We start from the raw sequence: 25,979 nt of genomic DNA on the forward strand, positions 1-25,979 counted from the left end.
CAAACCCATGACGTAACTGCTAGTCCGCTACAACTGCGCGTGTTCGGAGGGTTTTCTGTAAAAGTCTTTAACCATATCTATGCTTATTATTTACAAAAACACTCTAATTATTAATGTCAGTACTCTTAAAATATTTTACTGATTTTTTAAAACCACGAATAGGTTTACAGGTCTGTGAATGAGCTCACTTTAATTTTATCGAGCAATTGCTTCTCCCCCGCTTTATGTTGGTATGGTCCAGTCCCAGAGAGACAGGGCTTAGTAGAGAAAACAGGCAGGAGGATCCAAGCAAGCGAACGGCTAACGTCGATATTTAACCGAATCGACCAAACCGACGTCCGCTAAACTAAAATAATTGAAACTAATTCAAAGTAACGACGTCGATACCTTATGTTTACTTCTCGGCTATCCAATTAAACCATGTCAACCCCAGCAAGACGGCGTCTGATGAGAGATTTTAAACGGTAAGCGATAGAGAAAATGCTAAAGGCCCTTGGTTGCTTTATGGACACCGGCTGCTCTCGGGCTTTAACATGGCGACTTTTCCCCCATTAAAAGCCATTTATTAACGACATTCAGATAATGTACTTTGGATGTCATATGTGCGGTATGTGGTGTTGTCGTAATGTAGGTATAGTATATGTAATGTAACTTCTCTGGATAACTTGTTTTTCAGTCTCCAGGAGGATCCTCCAGCCGGAGTTAGCGGAGCCCCGTCGGAAAACAACATCATGGTCTGGAATGCTGTCATTTTTGGGTTTGTATTATTTGCTTTTTTTGACCGCGATAAACATTTGACAGAACACTCTGACACTTGTTTATCTCAACCTATTCGAGGTCTATGAGATGATATTCAGCTTGTTAGCGGTAATATAAGCAGTTTTAATTAGGCCAGATGGCCAGTGGTCCCCCATAAGAGGTGCTGGTTATTTGATATTTAAGTGACGGTGTCCTGAATAGAGCTGTGTGTTGTGTTGTCTTGTGGTGAAGGAAACAGGTTATAATGTCATATCCGTAGACTGTTGAGCGTTGTTATTTTTGGATTAGAGTAATGCGCAGGGCTCTTGCACATTGGCCAGTGAATTTGGCTTTGTTTCTTACTGTCATGCCAAGTGTTATGTGTAACCTGACATGTTGACCCATTTCTTGTACCTACAGCCCTGAAGGAACACCATTTGAAGATGGTAAGTCAAGAAAACACAAGCTTCAGTCTTCAGTGTCACATGTTTCTTCAGAAATGAATTTATGTTGATTTGGTGCTCAAAAACATTTCTTATTATCAATGTTGAAAACAGTTGTACTGCTTATGTCTTTTTGTAAAAAAAAAAAAAAAATGTGATAAATGTTTTCATTGTTCTTTGAATAATTCTTCTGTAACATTATATGTCTTTACTGTCACTTTTGATACATTTAATGTCCTTTCCTTTCTAAATAAAAGTAATTTCTTTCTTAAAACAAACTACATTGACAACTGAGTAAGTATTGAGCTTTGGGTTCTAAATACTGCTGACAACCGCTTATACATGACACTTTGTAATTGTGTACAACTATTTGGCATGGTATGATTCTTTTGTTTATATCTGGCAAATGGTTTTGCTTCATATTTTCTTTTTCTGCTTGTCATAGGAACTTTCAAACTCACAATAGAATTTACAGAAGAATATCCAAACAAACCACCAACAGTCCGGTTTGTCTCCAAAATGTTTCACCCTAATGGTAAGTTTTACAAACACAGTGATTTTTTTCTATTTATAAAATCCTTGCACTTTAGTTTACTTAAAGGGTTAGTTTACCCAAAAATGATAATTCTGTCATTAATTACTCACCCTCATGTCGTTCCACACCCGTAAGACCTTCGTTCATCTTCGGAACACAAATTAAGATATTTTTGTTAAAATCCGATGGCTCAGTCTCCTGCATAGCCAGCAAGATAATTAACACTTTCAGATGCCCAGAAAGGTACTAAAGATGTATTTAAAACAGTTAATGTGACTTCAGTGGTTCAACCTTAATGTTATGAAAGCGACAAGAATACTTTTTGTGCACCAAAAAAACAAAATAATGACTTTATTCAACAATATCTAGTGATTGGCGATTTCAAAACACTGCTTCATGAAGCTTCGAAGCTTTACAAATTTTTTGTTTCAAATCAATGGTTCAGAGTGTTTCAAACTGCCAAAGTTACGCCCCCCAGTGGTGAACCATTGAAATTTCAAAACACTTGCGACGTAACGAAGCCTTGTTTACTGAAATCACGTGACTTTGGCAGTTTGATACGCGCTCCGAACCACTGATTTGAAACAAAAGATTCATAAAGCTTCATGAAGCAGTGTTTTGAAATCGCCCATCACTAGATATTGTTGAATAAAGTCGTTATTTTGTTTTTTGGCGCACAAAAAGTATTCTCGTCGCTTCATAACATTAAGTTTGAACCACTGTAGTCACATGAACTGTTTTAAGTATGTCTTCAGTACCTTTCTGGGCATTGAAAGTGTTAATTACCTTGCTGTCAATAGAGGCCTCACTGAGCCAATGGATTTTATCAAAAATATCTTAATTTGTGTTCCAAAGATGAACAAATTTCTTACGGGTGTGGAACGACACGAGGGTGAGTAATTAATGACAGAATTATCAGTTTTGGGTGAACTAACCCTTTAAGTATAAGTGTGCACATATATCACATGCCAGAACTAAGTATGTGTCAATGGACCATAATATCTAATTGTCTTTCTTTTGTGTTCAGTTTATGCAGATGGTAGTATATGTTTGGACATTCTTCAGAATCGCTGGAGTCCAACATATGATGTTTCTTCAATTTTAACCTCAATACAGGTACATGTCTGCACCTCTTTCTGCTTTTTTCACAGACTAAATGTTTTAATTAACATGTTTTGTTTTTTTTTTTGCAACTTTTTTTCTGTTGTATTGATGGTAGCGTTAAAAAAATGTGAAGACATTATTCAGGTTGTTAACATGCCTTTCTCTTGTCACAGTCTTTATTGGATGAGCCGAACCCAAACAGCCCTGCCAACAGCCAGGCAGCTCAGCTGTATCAGGAAAACAAGAGAGAGTATGAGAAACGTGTGTCGGCCATTGTTGAACAGAGCTGGCGTGACTGTTGACCCTCCTTACAGTTCCCATACGAACAATAGTCCGCCTCAGCCAATGAGAGGAAAACCACCTTGCAAAGAATAAAATAAAACACTTCATGTTTTGAATCATTCTCCACTTACTCGGTAGAATTGTCTGTTCTGTAGCAAGATTAGAGTGCTGTTGTGTTGTGGTCTCCCTCTTCATGCAGAACCTTATCTTGGGTGAGGATAAACCTTAATTAAACAAAATATTGTTGCCAGGGTTACTTGCTTTTATTTGGCCAGCCCTCATTTTTGTCATCTTATTTGTTTGGTTTTATAAGTTGCTCCTACACTGTGGGCTGATTTCATTTGTGTTATTAACATGTTGGTTGCCGTTTTCAGTATGAATCCGAGTTTGATTATCCTTGTTTGAATGTAGAGATTTTGTTGTGTCTCTGCGAAAGTGTCATACCGAATGCCGCTTAACGTGCCGTTCAGAGTTCCAAATTAAACGGCAAGGACATCAAAGATGGTTGATATGTTGTCTTGTATGGAAAGCTTACAAGTTTCAGAAACTTGCCTTTATAACTGCACTTGGAAAACCTGACTTTTTAAAACCAGTTTAAAAATTGTAATGTGGGAAATGGCCCTTTTTATCAAGTGTAAGTGGTTTATGTTCTTTCAATTCAGCAGTTCATGATGATGTTTAAGGTGTTGCCTGTTGACACTGTGTTCTAGTTTGTCAGCAGTAATTGTTTGAAGGTACACCGTGATCTGTCTGCCTCAAAAAGCCCCGTGCCACAGACCTGGGATTCAGAACACAACAAATTGGCATCTTTAAGCGTGTTTTCTTTTGTTCTGTATTCACGATTTTGTGTCTGTTGCACCCCAGTTGCATGGCTTTCTTGCTCGTTTTTTTTTTTTTTAAAGTTCCATTGAAGTGCCGTTTATTTTTCACACTGAATTGCTCCTCCAACCACACTGATGTGATGCTGTCATGCAGTGTCCATTTTAGCTAATTCAAATCTTCATCTTTCTAATTTACCAAGAGTGTTGATTTGCACTAGTAACCCATGTAAGAAACTGTACATTTTCTCACTTCTTGTAAATAAACAGTAAAATAAACTGTTTGCTCATATTTTTGTTCAAGGAAAAAAAAAAAAAAAAATTACATTTTATTAAATAAACTAGAAAATGCACTATAACCAGACTAAATATAATGTGTCAAAACAAGCAGGCTGGTTGACAGTATTTGCAATAGCAAATCACAAGGATTGCTGCTCAGGCATTATTATTTGGAGATAAATATTTAATTTACAATCAACAACCAGAAAATGACAAAAATATATGTTTTGTAATTACTTCAAGGATATTTTTATATTTCAAGTGTTTATCTTACAACAGATGAAAGACTGAGTGAATGACATTATCCATTTTAAAAGCATAATAAAACGGAGAAAATGGAATGTCATGTGCTGCCAAAAGGCCCCACTTCTAATATCCATGTTAATAAATATCATTCATAGGATACATGATATGACAAAGTTTAGTTAGTTCATCATATGGCCTTGACCTAACCTACAGCAAATCTGGACATAATTGGACAAACTGGTAAAGGGAAGAAAAGGGTACACATTGTAGACACTGAGAAACTGACAGGTTTTCCAGGCTTCAGTCCACCTTCCTTTTTTTAAATTTTTTTATTACACTCTTTGGAAACAAATTAACAGGAAAACAAGTAAAAACAAGTAAAACTGTAGCTTTTATTAATAGTCATCTGTTGGATTTTCAAAAGCCTGTTGAACCCAGTCATTGTGAAGGCTGAGGTTTCACCAGTTCATATCGTCCCACCTGTCCTTCCTGCAAAAGCTGACCAATCAGCTGTTCCTTCTGGACTCTGCGGCTAACCACAAGAAAGCGTTGTCGGCCCTGTCCGTACGATTTGCTGCGCAGCCCGTACTTGTGGGATATCTGGTGGATGTGCCGGCGCTCTTCATTGTTGAGCTCCGTAGAGAAGCGCAGATCATCTTGACGGTCTGAACTCGCATAATTCTGAATGATTTTCTCAATATCATGCTTAGTCAGCTGATTACCTTGCCTGTCCATGTCCATACCGAGTCCTTCCCTGGTAAACTGCTCTTTGACTCTGATGGGCTCAGCAATGCCCTCTCCTTCTCTACCCAAACCACCACCCGTCCAGCCCATCTTACGGAGTAGCTGGTTACCAATGTTGTCTTCCTTGATCTCCTGTTGCATGGATTCCTCGCTAGAACGAGCCATGATTTGATTTCGGGAAATTGCATCCACATGGCCCTCCTTCCTAAGGTTGGATTTCACTACAGCCTGTGTGCGTCGAAGTGTGGCAAGGGCTTCCTCTGCTGCAATATGCTTCACTGTCTTTTTGGGCCCAACACCTGTAGCCACATACTTACCATCTAGGTAAACTTCACACTGCCAGCTATGGTCCGGCAGAACCGTGAACTTGTAGTCAGCAAGCACTTTATTAAATTGAGCAGTGTCATTTATTATACAAATAGCGTTATCAGAGTTTTCAAGAATGACCAATTCACCCAGCAGTGCTTTCTTGCTGCTTTGCTGGGTGTACCAACTACCGGGCTGGCCTGAAGTGTGGTTCCCTCCAGAGAAATGCTGCTGCTGCTGCTCTTGTTGGCGAGCAGTCTGGTTCATTCGCAACTTCCTCACCGCCTCCTCTGCCGCTGCGTGTTTCGAGCTCTTCTTGGTCCCTCTGGCTTGCGCCACCAGCTCACCCTGCAAGTACACACTACAGAGCCATAAATTGTTGTTGGGAACCGGGTCAAAAGTGTAATCAACTTTCATGCGGTTGAACGCAGCTGAGTTGTTGAGTATACAGATGGCATCATGTGCATTCTCCATAATTACAAATTCTGTCCAGTGTTTGCTTTGGTCAGGCTCATACTGGCCCTTGGTACTAGGGGACGGCTTGTCCTCTGGGTTGCGCAGAGGTGGGGGGAGGGTTGGGTTTGGAGTGTTAACTTGGCACACCACCATGTCATTGACGCAAGTACGCTTGTACTGCCGTTGTAAGACTCGGACTTCCACCGGCCTCATGAACAGCTTGACAGCCAGTTCTGACGCTCGGTCTCTGGCACCGTTTTTGCTCCCAGAGTACCCCGTGGCAAGGTACACACACTGAAACCTAAGTTCACAAGCATATCCTTCAGTGGGCACTTTTCTGTTCTTAGGAAGGTCAGCAGGTGGAATATCTCTTAAATTGACATAGATGTACTCTGGGTTTGTCTTGCAGGCCTGAATGCTGCGGCTAAGTATGAAATTGTAATTTGGGCCATCAGGTCCACTCATGAACGCAGGATCTCTGAGGGTGATGGCAACGGCAGACGATACTCTGGCAATAAGCCTCTGTTTTTCGTCAATTATTGCTGCGGGTATAGAAGTCGGCCGAGAGGGTGTAGGGAGAAGGCCAGAGCCGCCTCTGCTTGGACCATCGTATGCCCTGCTGAAAGCCTTGCTGGAGGTTGGCCTATCCTGATGTCCAAATCCCAGTCCACACTGCCCGCTAACCACGGCTCCAGACCGTCCAGCACCTCGGTATTCCTTAACTCTGCCTGCCTGTGAGAATGATTCTGACTGTTTGGCATTATGAGCCTCATATTTAGCAGTGTACTCCTGCTGCACTTTGCACATGAAGTTCGCGGCAGACCCTCTGCTGCCATAGCCAAGCCCACTTGTGACGCCCACGGCCACGTCCTTGCTTCTGTGCTCAGGCCAAGAATCATAATCGCACCTCCCTATCTCAAGGGAGCCAGAGGAGGAAGAAGGGCCATTGCCATGGTTACCATTATACGGCTGATGATCTTGTTCCCTCGGTTTTACTTCATTCATCTCGCCCCTCCTGCGCTCCTTCTCATTTTCTTTTTCGTCAGTTTCTCCAATTCCACTGCCGCTGTTCCCACCACTCACAAAGTGCACTGGCTCAAATCGAGGTCTGGAAGTGAATTTTGACACAGGCATCTTCCTTGTGGGATCTTCACCTAGGATATGAAAACATATGAGATTAAAATATATCCATTTACATGCAAATATGATAATGCATACTGATGTTTTGTTTAAAACTGCAGTCTGTAAGTTTTGCCTCATTGTCGCCATCTCAGTTTGAAACCTGCAACTGCAGTGATTTGCGGAATTACGTGGGTTGTGCATCGGCACCGCTACTCAGCATGGATTAATCTAATGTTTTGAGGTGTAGCTATGTTGGGCTGTCAGTCAACGCTCAGGTGTGGATTTTCACTGTACATCGTAATTACAGATACTACATCTTGTATGCATGTCTAAAATAATAAGTTTCACCGGAAAATGTCATCTGAAATAGTAACGTCATCCACTTTTGTTCTGACCAACTTAAAAAAAAATAAATAAAAGTTTTACAATAAATCACGCAACCAATGGTGCAAATTATTATTGTTATACTTTGTTCTCGATTGTTAGTGTTAAAACATCAACATTGCATGACTACGTGTATTAAGTGTGTATCAGAATTATACATAACTGTATGGATTAAGCGAAAACGTGTGCTACTGTTGCCTTATTACCCAATTAACCATTGAAATGTCTTATCTGTCCAACAGAAAAATAGCCATGTCTGCGTCCCTTTTAATCATGGAGGTCACACCACCTTTCAAAAGCCCTGCCGACATTTATTCTTGTTTTTGCAAGGGCTAGGCCGCTTTTCCTTTTTTACTGAAGGCTCTCAGCAGTCCGAAGTCTTTTACTTTTTTACCACAATTGTCGATGATGATTGTTGTTTTGAACTGTATGGATTACAAGCCACCATCTCAAGTTTAAATACATTCCAGCTGCTGTAAGAAGAGGCTACAAATGATCCGCCACCAGCAACATCCACACACGCGATATAGCCCACTAGCCAGGACTCCTCCTTTCTGTTAACGTAATGACACAAAGACAAACATCAGCAAACTCGTATTTCCAGCGGAAACCTACCAGTACCACTCAGGGGTGCGTTTCCCAAAAGCACCCTTAGCCAACTAACCTCGCAAGTTCCGTCGTTACTAACATAGTTCAGGGATTAGGTTTCCCGAAACTATAGTTCAAACGAACATTCGCAAACTGCATGGCAAACTTGTGTGGTTGGAACGACAGCTCTCGAGCTGTGGTTAGAAGCATAGTTTCTTGTTTTTATGACATGTGGACTTAATAAATCCTTATCTTGAGCAAAATAAGCAAGCTGACATTAAGTACAATGTATATCTTTTATTACGAATATATACAAATGTTATTTACCTATTTTAGTTTGTCCAGAGATTTCAAGCACCGTTTTTGAAGAGTGCGCATGTGCGTATGTGCGTAAGTACGTAAGAACGAGCCTATGATTGAATCTGGAAATAAAGCAAAATAACTAAGAAAAATGAGAATTAGTTCTCAGATGCCATGTCTGTAATTTATAGTGAAAAATCTAGCATGGATTCGATCTTAAGGCCGGAACACACCAAGCCGACGGTTGGCCGTCGGGCAGTTTTTGTTCGTTGGCCGACTAAGTTTTCTCAGTGTGTTCTGCACCGTCGGCTGAAGTTGGTCCTCGTCGTTTTTTTTCCGGCCGATTCGAAATGTTGAATTGGCGTCGGCGCTCGTCGGTCCATCTGATCGTTCTGATTGGCTGTTCAGCTACTGCCACCTGCTGGTACGGAAAGGCATTTCATCTTGCGCAGGCGCAGAACGGACGTACTACTTGGCCGTCGGGTGTCGAGCGTCGGTTTGGTGTGTCAGGGCAACTTTGGACACAGACACTGCTGACGTGAGCCAACCCCGCAATCTGCTTTCATCGCCACTAGTTCGTCGGCATCGGCTTGGTGTGTTCCGGCCTTTAAACGGATTCATTTGTTTGTGACCAGCTAGTTGATTTGTTCAACGATGCATCGTACTATGGTAGTGAAGCATCGAGTTACGTAGTTTTTCGGGAAACGCACCCCAGATCATAAAACATTATTACAAGCTTACCGTTGTGATTCGGGCTAAGGTAAGGGGATAGTTTTGAACACTGATGTAATGTACTTGCTCAATAATTGATTTTGGATACTTTTTAACCAAAAAAGAAGTTACGGACTGCAGCTTTAAATACAGATTCAATTTTTTTTTTAATTGATGCAAAACATCCACAACACCAGACAACAGACAGACAGATAGAAGGCACCAATAGACTTACTTCCATCAGATGAATGTGGTCTCTTTTTTGATTCAGCATTCGGAACTAGTTCATATGAGGGCATTTCACCAACATCAATCCCTTCTGCCATCTCAAGCACCTTCTGCATTAGTTGGGAGCCATACCTGCCCCCCCCCAAAAAAGAACAGATATGGTTATGGTTGGCATTACTAAAGCATAACTTTACAATGGTGGTCTGTATAAATAAGGCATTCAATTAAAGTTAAATATGGCATAAAATTAACTTGGCCATGGCTTACACTAAGTATACACTAAGTATGCACTCAAACTCCTGCGGGGAAAAAAAAAAAAAAAAGTCAAACAGCCCAATTCTCACGATATATTCAATCCAATCCCCACCTGCATCCCAGGAAAACATGGTTAACCCACACCATCGACAGGGCCAGTAGCTTATCAAGAGCATTTTCCTCGTACTCCGCAGCGTGTTTCAATATGAACTGACGTCTGGCGGACCACTGCTTATCACTCTCAAACTGCTGACGATAATCATCGATATTACAAGTCGAATCGCGCAGACCAGCGGGTTTACTTGAAACACGCGGGCCCGTTGAATGGTGTCTGATCATCCCGGTGTCTAATGATAGCGAGCAGCTAACCGGAAACAACGTAGTGCGCACAGTGCAGGCTGGGCAGGGTTGCCAGGTCTGCAGGGAGGCTGTTCGTTTCACCTGGGGACTACACAAACTACACGCGGCAACAGTGTTAAAGTAGCAACACTTGGCAACACTCACTGAAGCTGGGAACGTCACACGGCCCAAAAATATTATGATACACCCGATGCAGAACAGAATATGTAAGCTAGCCAATGCTTACAATCAGATACTTCTTTGGTAAACTTAACAAATCAACATGATCTGATCTGTACTTGCCCAATTCATTTACTATGACATTTGACAATATGATAACAGACCTCGCAACAGTCTGTCATTCGGATTCAAAACAACTTTAGCCATATTACTCACAATGTATTCAATTTGTATTTTAAATAGCACACCTGTAACTCTTTAATCTACAGAGTTCGTCAAGCATTCGCCTTTTAAATTTGTTGTTTTCCCTTATGGTTAAGCTAACAAGTTGTCTCTTTGGATGAAACTAAGTGACGCAGTAGCATTTTCATTCTCTCACACTATTCTTCAGTTTTGTCATGCTGCTTATGCGCATTTACTGTGAACTACACGTCGATGTACATAGCATAACACTATGTGAAGCTTACCTTTGTCGTACAGCGGCTCTGTTTAGCTGCTTTTGAGATTGTAAAGCCGCTACGCTTTCAGGTGAATTTAGACGCTCAAACTAAACTGCAGCTAAAGCTGAAAGTGCTAAAGCTAATCCACTCAGGAAGAGAGAAACGCATTCATTTGTTCGTTCATTCATTCATTTACACTGCTTAAGACACATTTGATAACACTTGATCTGAAGTCAGATTTTTAAATATAGCCTAGGTTAAATAAATTTCTTTTTCTTCTACTACTGCTATAGGCCTATATTATTGATAACACTTTACAATAAGGTCCCATTAGTTAACTTTAGTTAATGCATTAACGATTAGCCATTAACTAATATTAATAAATGCTTGTTACAGTGTAATTATACATTCAAGTACTGAGTAATAATAATTTACAACATGTATTTACAATAGGGTTAGTTGCATGTAATTAGACATAACAAGCACTCTTGCTCTCTATATATGTACTTTTTATGCCAAAAATCATTAGGATAATAAGTAAAGGTGTTCTGTGAAAATATTTTGTAAACTTCCTACCGTAAATATAAAAAAAAATGTATTTTTGTGAGTGGATATGCATTGCTAAGAACTTCATTTGGACAACTTTAAAGGCGATTTTCTCAATATTTGAATTTTTTTTTGCACCCTCAGATTCCAGAATAGTTGTATCTCGGCCAAATATTGTCCTATCCTAACAAACCATACACAATGGAAAGCTTATGTATTCAGTATATATGTAAATTAATTTTGTGGTCCAGGGTCACACTTACATGCAAAAAATAAACTCCTCCACTGCACCTATACATGATGAAGGATGAGGAAAGACTTGGGAGTGGTCCAAATAACAGTCCAATGTTTATTAATTTCCATCATCACCACAGCCAGAAAAACAAAACAAACAACAACAAAAATAAAATATACAATTATAATAATATAATTAAAGTAAATGTTACTCCCTGATACTTTACAACACTAATCACTTACAAAAAGAAACTAAAACACTATTACACTGAGTTCCCATGATAAAGGCAGAAGAAATAAACATGACAATTTAAAAGCATCAGACCAATGCTTGATTTCATTGTCATTGAGTTTATCTTAGTATACAAGGCCTTTAGCCCATGTTCAAAATTATACAGTGAATTCCTTTTACACAGGTATTTGAAACAATTATGGTCTATGGCTCATGAAATGAAGTTGTTTGGTATCTGCATCTATTCCTGAGTGTCTCTCCTCCTGACTAGTTCCTCACCGTCACGGGCTGTAGAATCTATTCGAGGTTGATATCAGTCCTGGATTAAAAAAGACATTACTTTAACAATGGCTTTATACATATGTATATTGTCATTGAAGACCATTTTTGTTAGTCTAAGATTTAAAACAAAAAGCACATAGAAGTTCAACATTCTGTCTCAACATTAGAAACAAGTTTACGTTGATACTTACACTTCTGCTCAGATTGAGAATGCACAAGGATGCAGTTAGAAGACAAGAAAATGTGCTCTTTAGTATGTTTTATAGCATTGTCACTATATAAACAAGGTATAATGTTTACTATTTGTTATGGTCACATATACAGAACTAGCCTATAACTGGGCTGTATATACCCCCCACACACATAGGCTCCTCTTTTTAGGTAATGAAGAACAGAAATCTCACCTGCTGGTTTGGGTGACATTAGAACCAGGGGGAGTTCAGCTGTAATATCACTGTGTACAGAAGATAAACATCTTGCTCACAAAGCTAAAACACAACACACCATGTACTGCTGAATTCATTTTCATTGTTTAATAAAAAAAAAAAAAAAAAAAAACTTTTCACCCAAAAATGAAAATTATCCTATGATTTACTCACCCTCCTTTCAGATGAACACAATCAGAGTTATATTAAAAAAATATCCTTGCTCTTCCAAGTTTTATAATGGTAGTGAATGGCGCTCCTAATTTTGAAGTCCAAAAAAGTGCATCCATGCATCACAAAAGTAATCCATACAACTCAGGGAGTTAATAAAGGCCTTCTGAAGCGAAGCGATGGGTTTTTGTAAGAAAATGATCCATATTTAAAACTTTATAAACTAAAATAACTAGCTTCAGGCAGACAGCCTACGCAAATCGACTTGCGCCATAAGAGTAAACCCCTGACGCGACGTATAATGTCGGAGTATCATAAGCTTAGACGTCTCTCATGGTTTAAACAAATAGGGCTGTGTAACAAACTCAAGCTCCTCTTCTCTTATATTGACATCCTCCGATATTTCTCTTTAAAAATTCTCATTTTAGACTTGTAATTCGTGACCGGTGTTTTGTTTTGCTCTATTCTCTGCGCTTCCGAGTTCGTCATGCGTCAGATCAGGGGTGACTCTTTTGGCGTAAATCGTTTTGCGTAGGTCGTTTGCCGGAAGCTAGTTATTTTAGTTTATAGATTTAAATATGGATATTTTTCTTACAAAAACCCATCGCTCTGCTCCAGAAGGCCTTTATTAATGACCTGGAGACGTATGCATTACTTTTATGATGGATGGATGCACTTTTTTGGACTTCAAAATCAGGAGCGACATTCGCTACCATTATAAAGCTTGGAAGAGCTGAGATATTTTTTAATATAACTCCGATTGTGTTCGTCTGAAAGAAGATGAACTATCCCTTTAAGCAGACTGTTCCTAGTAAGTAGTTGTGTTTGGGGATCATTGAGGGAAATATATATCATAATGGCAGAACAAAAGTCATAATATAAAGAAGAAGGTAAAAGACTCTCCACTATGACTCTCCACTGAGAGTCCAATGACATTGGGATGAAAGAAAATTAAGATCCAAACCTTAATGTGAGGCTTCCCAAGAGACCACCTCCCATTACCAGGGTAACCTTAATTTTGTAGGAGACAATGATTCCTTGTATTTGCTTATCCATGTCGGGCTGCAGACTGCAGAGAGAGAGAGAGAGATGTAGATGAGTCACCTTGTTTATCTGTGATTTTATGAATAAAAGTGTTGTTTTTCTTTGTAATGTATAAAAATACAGAGCTGTTATTTGGACTATGAACATGAAAATCAGTCTAATGCTTTTGTAATGAAGATTAACTGACAGTGTTGAAGAAGCCAAGTTGGTATCTTCATCTTTCAGTTTGCCATCCAGTGCAAGACCACGTTTCTCTTTGTTATTGGCCAGCAGAGGAGTGACTCTATATTCCTTCTCAAAGGTGGAGTTTGCATTAATTTGGTCCCTGTTACAAAAGATCTCAATAAGTTCAGATCTCAAAAACAAACTTATCGACTTATAGATGTATTTTGAGCATATGAAAGATGTATGTATAATACTAAAACCCAAAAAGATTAAAAAAATTCTCAGACAAATTCACAAATGCGATGTGGAGGTCTTTGCACTCACCCAAATTCTTCATTCAGGACACATTTGTGGTATTTGTCCGCTGAGTAAAGCAATACATCTGTAATTTGGTCAACTGAAACACACAATGAGCTTAAGTTTATTTTTCATTGTGGGAAATACATACACTTCTACTTAAAGATATTAATGTATCATTCTTAAAGGGTTAGTTCACCCAAAAATGAAAATTATCCCATAATTTACTCACCCTCAAGCCATCCTAGGTGTATATGACTTTCTTCTTTCAACCAAACGCAATCAGTTAGAGTTAGGAAATATCCTGGCTCTTCCAAGCTTTATAATGGGAGTGAATGGTATTTGAAGCCCAAAAAAGCACATCCATCCATCATAAAAGTAATCCATACGGCTCCAGGTGGTCCTAAAGGCCTTCTGAAGTTTCTTCTGAACTAGTTCCGGCGGAAGAATGACCAACCCGACATATAACGTATTGACAAACGCAGAGGATAGAGCAAAACAAAACACCGGTCATGAATCAGAAGTCTAAAACGAGATTTTTTTAAAGATTATTTTATATTAGCTTGGCCAGCCCTCTTTTGTTTGAACCACCAAGTCCTACATCGGATCAGAGTTCACTCGTTGGCCAGAATTCAACTTGCGTACGGCCATTACCGGAAGCCACTGATTATAGTTTATAAAGTTATAAATATGGACATTTTTCTTACAAAAACGCATCGCTTCACTTCACTTCAGAAGGCCTTTATTAACCCCCCTGGAGCCTTATGGATTACTTTTATGATGGATGGGTGCACTTTTTTGGGCTTCAAAAAAAAATAAAAAAATAAAAAAAATGGTACCATTCACTCCCATTATAAAGCTTAGAAGAGCCAGAATATTTTTTTTAATATAACCATGATTTTGTTTGGCTGAAAGAAGAAAGTCATATACACCTAGGATGGCTTGAGGGTGAGTAAATTATGGGCAAATTTTCATTTTTGGGTGAACTATCCCTTTAAGTAGCTTAAATGGATGAAGACTGGCTGTTTTGTTTATTAAAATGAATTCTAAAAATACTTACTACTGATTTTGATTTTCTTCACTACTTTACCGGTCTCATTGTTCACTTTGACTTTGATAGGAATAGGATCGCCGTGATAGTAGAGCTAAAATGATGAGAAAACAGCAGTAAATAAAGAGACAATTTAAAGAGAAAAAAAAAAAAAATTCACAATTTCTTAAATTAATCTACAACAGGCATTTAAAAACACTGTACCTCCTTCTCCATGGAGGCTTCCATGTGAATTGGTTTGTCTGCCGTGATAAACTGTTTGTTGATATCGGTTTTGGGTCCGGCTGCTAGCTCATTTGGTGCATATTGGATTTTGCGGATGATCAAACGGCAAGTGTCCCTATATTGGTAGATATACCGGAATCAGTGTGAAAATGTATTCATTTCTTTTGATAGTATCTTTATGTTAAAATGCAGCAGTACATACTTCTTGTCAACTTTCTCATCTATGTCGCCTGCTTCATGTGCAATATAGGCTTTGACTTCATAGTCAACCCCGCAAGGCTGTAAAAGTAAACATATTACATATTAAAGAAACATAGTTATCTGTTTGTGATTGCATTTGTGTGTGTGTGCATGTATTTCTGCTATTGTACCTTTCCAGCATCTTCTGGTGCTGGCTGAAGGGACACTGAGCATGGAAGACGTACTGGAATCTGAGGCAGAACAGGAGAGACACAAATGAAGGAAATCCTTGATTGTTTTCTCAGTGCTTAAGCAGAAGCATAAATGTGTACTTACATCAAAAGTGAAAGGATGTCCTTGATCTCCAGCTTTCTTCAAAAGCGCTTCCTGCATTGGTGTATTTGGGGGCTTGGTTCCCTCAAAGGGATACATCTGAATGCGCTTCATCCAGATGTCTTTCCTGAAGGAAACTCCAATCACATCCAGATCCTCTCTTCCATAACGGAAGGCACACGCAAGCTGTACCCACACTGAAAAATAAAATTTAATAATTAGAAGAAATGCCTAAATGAAATAAATTACCGAAAGTTTCATAATGACAATATAATATATTAAATCATACCTTTCCTTCCATTAAGATCTGATGGATCAATCTTGAGTACCCCATCTGAGAGGGAAATGACAAGTTTTTTTTAAATAGAAACGTGCAGTGTATATACATATTTAATTAAAAAAGAGACAACTTCTCACAATCCTGAGGAATAAATACATTTTTCAATGTAAAGTGGAATGTACCAATTGAATCAACACTTTCCACATGGTCCACATAGTCTCTTCTCCCCAAATATAGGCAAAGCTGTAATAAATGATGACCGAGATGATTATCATGTTCTTGTGTCTTAAAAAGATGTTGAGAGCATGTACATGGGTCATTGACGAATAAGGTTTTTAAAAGTGTAAAAAAAAAAAAAAAACCTAATGGAGACCTAATTAATTTTGTAGTTTTAGTGTTAACAATAAGATTATGTGGTTTTTATAATCAATTAACACTGTTTTTGTCATTTTTTACAAGATGGACAAAATTTGTCACCAAAAAAGTCCTTCAGTTTAACCAAAATTTCAGTTTTACTGAATGACACTTTTGGTTATACCGAATGATGATATTTTCAAACAATGCTAACAGGCTGATATCTGGCAAAAGGACAATCAAACATTTTATATTTAGTACAAGTTTTTCAAATATTACAACATTTTCCATGTTTTACAGCGGTTGTACTGAATGACCTGATGTTTCGGGACATGCGTATGAGCAAGTGAAAACATTTATTTTTCAAATAGTTAAAAGAGAGTTAGTAAATTTGCTTCACAACCATGTGGTCCTTTGCAGGTGACTGAATAATGTCACATCCTGTCACATGATATTGACTGCATGACTTGATCCAAAATGGTCCCTTTATATTGGAATGACATCAATGAAATTCTTTTTTCCGGACATTCTTTCTCATAACAAAGCAACGACTTCTCCACATAATTTTAATACCATTTTGCACTATGTTGATATATGATGTTTTAATCATGACAGAATAAAAAAATATGTACATTTATTACATTTTAGATATTTTAATCACTAATGAAGTGGCTGTATTGGCCTTTGGACGGTTAAACCGAATGACCTTTTGACACTTCAAAATCTTTAAAAATCATTTATATGTAGCAAAATATAATTAAAACCTTTTGGATTCAATAAAACCGATCTAGTTGTACTACCTTACATATTTTGGATGTCATATCTTTGTTTTTTATTATTATTATTAAGGCCTTTGGACAAAAAAATGACCCGTCACGTCATTGACCCACATGTCATGCAGAAGACAATAATGGGAGGTGTAAGCAGTATAAAGGGAACCTTACCGAACCATTGCCACTAGTCTTCTTGTAAACCCTGTAGAAACAACATACAATCTTTATATTATAAGCATTGATATAAGCTCAATTTACTCTTTGGGGATGTGTGTAATTTCTAATGTAAAAAGAAACATTGTTTTTGGCTGAGACACAGCAACATCTCTAATTTTTTGGGATAACATGGGTAGGGTTAGGGATAGGGTTATGATAAAAATTTCGGACAGGAATGTTGTTCCAGGATCAGCAAAATATGACCCAGGAATCCGTCTAACTGTTTTGAGTCTACTGAATTAGAGGTAGGATATGATATAACACACAGTAAAATACGGAAAATCCAGCAATGTTGACCATCACCATCACTGAAACTAATGTGTTCTGCTCTTAAAAAACCCTGTACTCTATTTTAAACAAATATCAATATTTGTTGCTTTTGTATGATATGACTTGTTAGTCTGCATGAGATGCTTAGTCATCTGCATACGCTAAGCTTTGCACTGTTACTTTTAAACTCTTGTGGTAATCCTGTCAATCCATTTTAAATGGGATTTCTTATAATCTGGTAATCCACCAGGATTGAAGACCAGAAAGACTTCTACAGATTTAATACTACTAGTGAAGAGGGTGTAGGAGTATTACACGAAGGCTGCTTAATCTAGAGAGGTGTCAAATATGAACAAAATATTGAATAGTCTGTAGTATATAGAGAAATTATAATCTTAAAAGCCTTTCAATGGTCTGTATGATGTTTTAAAAGTCTGTATGCCTAGTATTTAATGTATTTGTGAAATGTTAATATGCACAAACTTACTTTGTCATGGTTATGGAAGGTCAGTTGAAGCTTTCTGAAATGAGAAGTGAAATGGTTAGTGTGTAAAATGTGCCAGCAGAGGGCAGTCGTTTGATTTAGCAACATTTAAAAGAACCAACATCCTGCCCTGAATTGATTACAGTGTTTGGAAAACCATTCATGTTTATATGTTGTCCTGCTGAGATTTCAATCCGCTAGGGCTAATCAGGGAAGAGGAGATTAGCATAACGATAGACTGCTTCATAATCCTCCACAGAAGCCGCACTCAGGATTAGCTCTTATCTGTTTTTAATGCGTTTCTGTGAATGAAGCCAACTATTTCAAACCTGGGAAGAGCCAGCAAAACATCTGCAATATATTTTTAAGGTATTGCAATGAAAATTAAATCACTGTTTAAAATGCGGGACTGTAGGCCTTTGGAAATATTTCAATATAAATATTTTAAATAAAGTTTAAAAACCTAAGCAGGAGCACCTCAGTGAAAAATATTAATCACAATTTATGTGTAAATTATAAATCACAACTCAGCTGTCATGCTCTTGTTTAAAATTCACACTATATTTCTCGTGCGTGTATGTTGAGTTAAACTGATTTATTTGTGTGGTTTCAAAGTAATAGGCCTAATATAAAATTAATATTAATCTTTTTGTTGTACTTTTTAGAGAAATTAAATACAATGAACATAACAATCATGGTCTTTTCTCAAGTGCAATCAAGATGCAAATTCAAGTCAGATTTAGATGACTTTATCGTTCTCATGATCAGTTGTAGATATTCTTGATATAGACAACCTTGTTTCATCAAGTTATGCCAGTTAGCATTATGATTAGGTACAGGAATAACTGAAAAGCAAACCACTGACCATAAAAACAACCGATGCTCCTCAGATCTCTAGTCTACATGTTACCATCTTGTTATCTTTGTATTTAAGCACATATTATGCCACATATCAATCTTTCTAAAGCAAGACTTAGACAAAAAGTGCACACATCCAGCAGACAAAAAACTCAGAGGGTTGTCAACCACAATCTCATATAAACTGAATCCAAATCAGCTGTCTTATGCTCTGTCACTTGCACCTCAAAGTCTATGTGCATTTTTTTAAGTGTAATGGCAGTACAGATCTTCTTACCTGTGTCCAAGTTCCTGAGGGCGTCCTTTGCTTTGTTCTTGATTGTTTCACGTGAGCACCGTTCTGTAGCTGGTGTTGTTGGTGCTAGTGTGTTTCCTAGATCGCCTTATCTGCCTTTATAGTGCAAACTCTCCTCCCTCTCTTTGGCTTACACAGCCCACGTTATAAAATGCTCATTTTGCTCGTAATCCTATTAGTTCATTAGTCCTCATCTTTTTCTGGCTACAATGTATATAAAAATAAACACAGAATTGGACTTACGGATTAGCTATAGTATAAATGAAAGTGTCAGCCTCAGGGTCATTTGGTTGGACTACAGAAATGTAATAATACAGTTATATCTCTCATCATAGAGCTCCACCTATGACATAGCATGTGTCTATTTAGGGCATGTACTCACCGTGGCCTCAGTTTCCAAGTCATGAGGCCAGAATAACAATAACAACTGCTCCTACAGCGCTCCTAAAAGCTTCATAACATACAGTAATTTCATTTTTAGAAGATGAGCATGAACAGGCATCACTGCTTTAAAACTTCTGCTTTAAACATTTAAATGGTTCTCTTGGCATTGGTCCTCTAGGGAATGAGGTGGGTGTGAGACTATTTTAGAACATCGGCTTCTTCAAAAGCAGTTAGAGGGAAAATTGTCATTGTACCCTCAGGGGGATTTGTGGCTGCGACATTTAGTACAAACAGCTGACTGTCTGTTACTACAGTATTTGACCCAAGCCAACCAATACCCTACGCTCAACATTTCTTTGAGATAATAATCTGAAATTGATATTTGACAACTGTAATTGTTTTTAGATGGCTTACCAAATAGCAAAGATCAGAAATGTCAAAATGCAACTGCAAAAATGCTCTCTCTCATAAAAAAAACCCTCCAGCACTACACAATCAGTAATTCTTCACTCCAAAAAATTAATTCAATAAATAAAAACATATAATATACATATACTATTTCTTTCTGCATCCATGCCACTAGGTGTCGCTATAGTTGTTTTATATGGTGTATCTAAAACACAGCTGAAAATATCTGTCACTATGGTCCCAACTCTCTCCCAAAGGCTTCATTGTTTTGTAATTAAAGTGATGAACAGAAACCCAGTTGTGAACATATTGTTATTTATGGAAAAAGTGACCGATGTAATCCTGTTTCTGGAGGATGAAAAAAGAGGATCAGACTGGGACCTACTTCTTACCACACCTCACACCTGCTGTAACAGATGGTCTAAGGTTATAGGGCTTGTGCCCTCTGTTTGGATGGCATGTCAAAACCATTAAAAAAAAAAAAAAAGCTTTTAGAATTAGCTTTGCACACCTAGATTGGGGAATATCTGCCCATTCTTCCATGCAGAATTGCTCAAGTTCAGTCCAATTTTGTGGTGAGCGGCAATTGACCGCTCTCTTCAAGTCAGTCCACAGATTTTCTGAGATTTAAGTCAGGGCTCTGACTTGGCCTCTCATGGACATTCACCTTACTATCCTTAAGCCATTGCGTTGTTCTTTTGGCAGTATGTTTAGGATCATTGTTGTGTTGGAAGGTGAATGACCTGCCCATCTTTAGCTGTCTGGCAGAGGGACGTAGGTTTTTCTCAAGAATTTGGATGTACTTAGCAGGATCCATTTTCCCCTCAATCCAGACCAACTGCCTAGTCCCAGTTGAAGAGAAACACCTCCACAACAATGCTGCCACCACCATTCTTCACAGTAGGTATGGTGTGTTTTGGATGGTATGCTGTGTTTGATTTTTCGCCAAACATAGCACTTGGAGTTGAGTTCAAAAAGGTCAATTTTGGTCTCATCAGACCATAGCACCTTTTGCACGATGGAATCAGAGACTTCAAGGTGTGTTTTTGCATAGCGCAAATAAGAGTCTGGCACTTTTTCAGGAAAGGCTTCTTTCTTGCCACCCTGCCATACAGGCCAGCTTTGTGTAAAGCTTGTGAGATAGTTGTCACATGCACAAACCGACCAGTCCCAGCCATAAATCCTTGTAAGTCCTTCAAAGTGGCCTCTTGGTAGCTTCTCTGATCAATGTCCTCCCCGGGCCCGGTCATCCAGTTTGGACGGACGGCCTGATCTAGGCAATGTGTGATGTTCTGAACAGAACTCAGAAGGATAAAGCCTTTGAAATGTTTTTGTAGCCTTCTCCTAACTTGTGCCTTTCTACAACTTTATTCCGGAGGCCTTTTGAAAGCACTTTCCCAACCATGGTGAATTCTTTGCAGTACCATGCACTACTAACGGTGGAATCTTCAAGAAACAGTTGGTTTTATTTTAAAGTAATCAAAACCACTACAATTGATGTCAGGTGGGGCAATTAGCCTGGTGTTTCATCTGGAAGTTGATTGGTTGCACCTGAGCAAGTTGAAAAATAAGGCGGATAGACTACACACGTAATACGCATGTGCATGACGTCACTGTTTTCACAGATTTGCGTTTTTGCAGTTTACACGGAGATGATTTCTGTACTGTTTTCAAAAACTTCCACTTTGAAACCCGTTTTCAAAAGTTTGCATTTTCAGGCCACCAAATCGCCATTGTCGTGTACATGAACCACCAAAATGCATTAAAAAAAAATCAGTTTTTAGTTGAAAATGGTGTCATGTAAACAGCCCCTAAAGGGCTCATATGATCACTTTATCAAACCAGGTATTTCACTAATTAATTTTTAATAATCCTCTAGAATGTTTTAAAATGTTATTTTCACTTGAGGGTTATAATGTGTACATGCAGCTCAAAAAAAAGTTAGACATAATTTATTTTATTTTCCAGGGTGTCATGTGACAAAAGGAATCAGGGCTAACCCTAATAGACACTGTTCTGCACATTATGGAGAGAGAGAGAGAGAGAAAAAAAAATGATTCTGACTTTGATCGTTTTTGTGTTCAACAGGGCATCAGTTCATCAGATCTCCTTAAACACAGCTGCTCGTGTCGCTAACCCTGCTGGCCTGAACAGGCAGATCTTGACTGAGAGGTCACAAGTACCAAGCACTTCCCATTCACTACTACACTTTCCAAAACATTTGTGAACTTTCACATCAGCATAAGCAAATAAGGTTCTGAAACACTTCAAGTATAAGCTGTTTTTAATAGTTAGACTTACTAACTGGATATATATATTTTTCAAAAAAAAACAAAAAACATATGATTTTATTTTCAAAACCATTTCAGAAAGGGTGAATACATTACTTTTTAGTTTATTTTTTGTAAAAAAACAAAAAAAACAAAACATTTACAGATAATTGTTTACTGGGCTTTCATATGTTTTTTGGTACAGACTAATTTATATTCAAAACAGGTGGTCTATGACAACACATGACTTTGCTATCTCCAAGCCACAAATATTTTTACTAAGGTTCACATCTCAACCAAATTTCCTAACCAAATTCAGTTTTCAACTAAGAACTATAAACATCTTGGTTTCATTTCCTGTAGTCACAAACACTCACTCCCCATATGACTAATATATTTATCTGAAGACTACAAACATGCAGCCTGTTATTTAAAACTCAAAAAGATATGTTTGATTTGAGAAAATTTAAGATGATTTTTGGGGGTGGGTTTTTTAAATAAAAAAGAACAAAGTGGTTTATCTTTAAAGGGCCGCTTGTTAATGCTCATGTGCTTGGCTTGTACACATAATCCTCTTTCCTAATGTCTTAGACTTTTTCTTATCTCCTCACAGTGTAAGACAGAGAAAAGACACAAACACTGTTTTGAATACCCGAAACTAGAAAATTGCCTCTTGATTTTCTCTCAAATAATTCTTATTACTCACTTTTTAAAACTCAGGTAGAAACTAGACTACTAGGCTTACTGTATATTTTCATTAGGGTTTTCAAATTAAACAGCAATTTAAATAGCCATAAATTTCTATTTAAACACCAGGGATCTATCTTTAGAGAGCGCAAATCCTCTTCCATCACCTGTTTGTTTCTCATAATACTTTGGAATAAGCAGGTAATGCTCTTTGCTAGTCTGATCTTTGCTAGTCTTAATGGCTCACACTGAATTAGCGGCCAATGCAGTGAAAAATTAATGTGATTAAAATTAAGCTCAAGCTCTGCTTGTTCTAGGATTGGGGAGTTTTAGTGTGTGGTTTGGGTCACGATCCATCTAAATAATGCAAATTTTCCAAGAAAAACTCTGGAAACAGTTCTTTGCCCATTTTCGGCACTAACAAAGGCCAATTTTCCCTCAGGTGAACTTTCCCTCAAGAAACAGATTCAGTGATTTTATGAAATGCTGGACACTAAGAGCATGTCTTAGATGGCTTAGCCTCGGATAGAGATGGACAGTAATCCATTGTGTGTTTTGTAAACATGACCCAGGGGGTAATTGGATGGAATGTACCTTTAGAAAAGAACACAGAAAACTGACAGGTCCAACTACGTGACCCTCAGTTATATATGTCCATGATCAAATATTTAATGTATTTTGGATCACAGACAGATATTATTATAGGTGTACACTAAAAACATGACTTCTTCATAAGTCTTTTTTATTTTAAAATCTAAAAATTTCTCCAAACAGCATCATTTTACTTGAGAAGCAACATAAGACAAAGTATCTTTAATACAAGCATACTTAGTTTTACTGTATTGGCAGATTTCTTCACTTTTAAGTATAAACAAGTAAAAAAGTGAAAAAATCTGCTGGTGCAGCAAGACAAACTATACTTTTTGTAGGTAGTCAGTGAAAACAAGTCTTGACGTTTTATGTAAAGTAAGTTTATTTAGCTTTAAAGGTTTTTCAGATATTTTAACAGGAAAAATCAGATAAAAGTACTCATTAAGAAGTTTTTTTTTTTTTTTTTTGCCTCGTGAATGGGGCCTAATAGCACTGACTATTAATTCAAAATGACCCTGTTTACTTTCTTGCACATTCAAATGCATTTTCCACAGTTGTCTTATTATGAACGGTTCATCAGCGCACGTTTTTGTAATTGTTGTGGAAAAATGTTTTCTTGCAAATGAAGCACAAGAGGCAGAGTTCCAGAACTCAAAATTAGACTTTGGGGCCGATACAGGGTTTTTCCTTTCCCAAGGACTGGCCTATCATGCAGGAACAGGAGCCCATTTGTTTGTGTAACATATAACATATATGTATGCATATATGTGTACTTGCTAGTGTTGTCAATATGTATTGATGATCAATATCAATATCAATATCATTGTTCGTTATGTATTGATACTGAAATATCTGAAATGATTCCAGTACTCATTTTCTGCAGTATCAATACACTGATACTAGATGTGCGTTCTTGCTCTCTCTTTTCTTAGACAGTTTGACACACACCCGCCTCCTCTCCTCACTCGTCTCATTCACTCTGGCTAAATAGTGTTGTTACAGGGCACGAATTTTGGCATGTGGTTGCAGGTACTGTGCATAATTTTACTCATTCCTGCAGGTTTTGCAGTCACACCAAATGTATATAAGTGTGTACTGTATTTAAGTGGCGCGCACATAAAGCCGCCCCTCAAACAGCTTGCGAGTTCTTTTTCTTGGCTTATTGCAATTAAATGGTCAAATACACACAAAATGATGTCAAAATGGCCGTCTTGGCGAGTATTCATGTAAACACAGTCAGTTTTGGAATGAAAACAGTTGAGAAAGGAATCACATGTTGTGTAACAGTATATTGGATCCGTGCATAAACTCTTAAAGTGACAGCAGCCTAATGTTCCTGTTGCTGTCTGCCATGTTAATCAAAGAACAAAAGAACTTTTGACTGAATAACTTTTGTAACTTTAATTGTAAGCATTAATCTGTATTTATTTTTTACAATGAAGTATATCCAGTGTTATTTTACATTTTATTACTTTAATTTCTGTATTTCTTACACAAATACTACTGTTAGTCCCACTTTCTCTTCATTATATGTTTGTGTGTGTGTGTATTTTAAACAGTGCATGGGTGCTCATTGCTCATAACCCACTGTAAATGTTTCTCTTTGTGAGCTTTGGTTTGGAGTGGCTGAAATGCATCTTTACGCACAACTGCCAGCCTGCATGGAGAGCATCTTGAGACTCCAGAGACACCAGAAGCTACAAATACCTGTTTGCTGCTCAACACTGGCTTTTTTTTATAGCTGCCCTTTTAATACAATTAATTTTTTTGACAGGAACTTTCAATAATAAGCCTTTATCTGACCGAGTTCTGCTGTGCTCTAAATCACTCACAAATCTTATGATAATTCGATAATCTCCATTCAGTTTTCACACAATATTAGTTGTTTTCATGCCTTTTGCACGACATTGCACCATTTCATGCTTTTCATCTTCAGAAAGATCTTTCTTCCTCCCCATGTTGCATGAGAACTGTGACTTGCTTAATAATGTGGAACAACCTCTAAGTAGGGTTTTCTATAGACCTGGCAAATTATTTTGTCTACGATTGATGCCAGTTATCTAAAAAGACATGGATAAATAAACAGACAAACATTTTCTTAGAAAAACTAAACTCTGAATGTTTATTGTACTGAAATCTTACTGATATGTCACTTGCATAATAATTTGGAACGCGGTGTAATGGCTCCATTCTGGTACATAACACTTTTCACTATCCAATCAATTTGCAATTAATAAAGTCATTACATTATGAAAGTACAGTAGGTTGCGAACAGCCTTTAAATGCAAAACTTTAATGTAAATCAGAACCATAAAGTCACAACAAAAGCAGAGGGGGAAAAGTTTGCAACTTTTCAGGTTTACATATTCATGGGGATAAAAATAAAGATTTTTTACATTCCATGATCATTTGTCTTCATCAGTGCT

The 25,979-nt window shown here is 37.8% G+C and overlaps 3 protein-coding genes across 6 annotated transcripts; 1 reads left to right on the forward strand and 2 right to left on the reverse strand.

Moving 5' to 3' along the window:
- Positions 1-238: 238 nt before the first annotated feature.
- Positions 239-4,199, forward strand: ube2a (ubiquitin-conjugating enzyme E2A (RAD6 homolog)). The gene is made up of 6 exons (XM_051861028.1): positions 239-464; positions 677-757; positions 1,159-1,184; positions 1,627-1,716; positions 2,744-2,832; positions 2,994-4,199. The coding sequence occupies exons 1-6, from the start codon at positions 421-423 to the stop codon at positions 3,120-3,122; spliced, it is 459 nt and encodes a 152-aa protein (XP_051716988.1). The 5' UTR covers positions 239-420; the 3' UTR covers positions 3,123-4,199.
- Positions 4,200-4,755: 556 nt separating this feature from the next.
- On the reverse strand, positions 4,756-10,680 carry nkrf (NFKB repressing factor). Of its 4 annotated transcripts, none has more exons than XM_051861021.1 (3): positions 10,526-10,680; positions 9,292-9,416; positions 4,756-7,105 (listed from the first exon to the last, which is right to left on the reverse strand). In XM_051861021.1, exons 2-3 carry the CDS (start codon positions 9,398-9,400, stop codon positions 4,884-4,886), a joined length of 2,331 nt encoding a protein of 776 aa, XP_051716981.1. In that variant the 5' UTR covers positions 9,401-9,416; positions 10,526-10,680; the 3' UTR covers positions 4,756-4,883. The 4 variants fall into 4 exon arrangements, with proteins under 4 accessions (XP_051716981.1, XP_051716980.1, XP_051716982.1 ...); XM_051861020.1 differs by lacking the exon at positions 10,526-10,680 and adding an exon at positions 9,652-9,961; XM_051861022.1 differs by lacking the exons at positions 9,292-9,416; positions 10,526-10,680 and adding an exon at positions 7,844-7,995.
- Positions 10,681-11,379: 699 nt separating this feature from the next.
- arr3b (arrestin 3b, retinal (X-arrestin)) lies at positions 11,380-19,743 on the reverse strand. The gene is made up of 14 exons (XM_051861024.1): positions 19,196-19,743; positions 18,064-18,097; positions 17,262-17,292; positions 16,146-16,206; positions 15,973-16,017; positions 15,687-15,880; positions 15,542-15,601; positions 15,373-15,449; positions 15,150-15,285; positions 14,955-15,039; positions 13,922-13,994; positions 13,620-13,757; positions 13,353-13,457; positions 11,380-12,246 (listed from the first exon to the last, which is right to left on the reverse strand). Exons 2-14 carry the CDS (start codon positions 18,069-18,071, stop codon positions 12,105-12,107), a joined length of 1,155 nt encoding a protein of 384 aa, XP_051716984.1. The 5' UTR covers positions 18,072-18,097; positions 19,196-19,743; the 3' UTR covers positions 11,380-12,104.
- Positions 19,744-25,979: the final 6,236 nt, after the last annotated feature.

The sequence above is a fragment of the Ctenopharyngodon idella genome, chromosome 14 (assembly GCF_019924925.1).
Source record: "Ctenopharyngodon idella isolate HZGC_01 chromosome 14, HZGC01, whole genome shotgun sequence".
NCBI classification, from domain to species: Eukaryota; Metazoa; Chordata; class Actinopteri; order Cypriniformes; family Xenocyprididae; genus Ctenopharyngodon; species Ctenopharyngodon idella.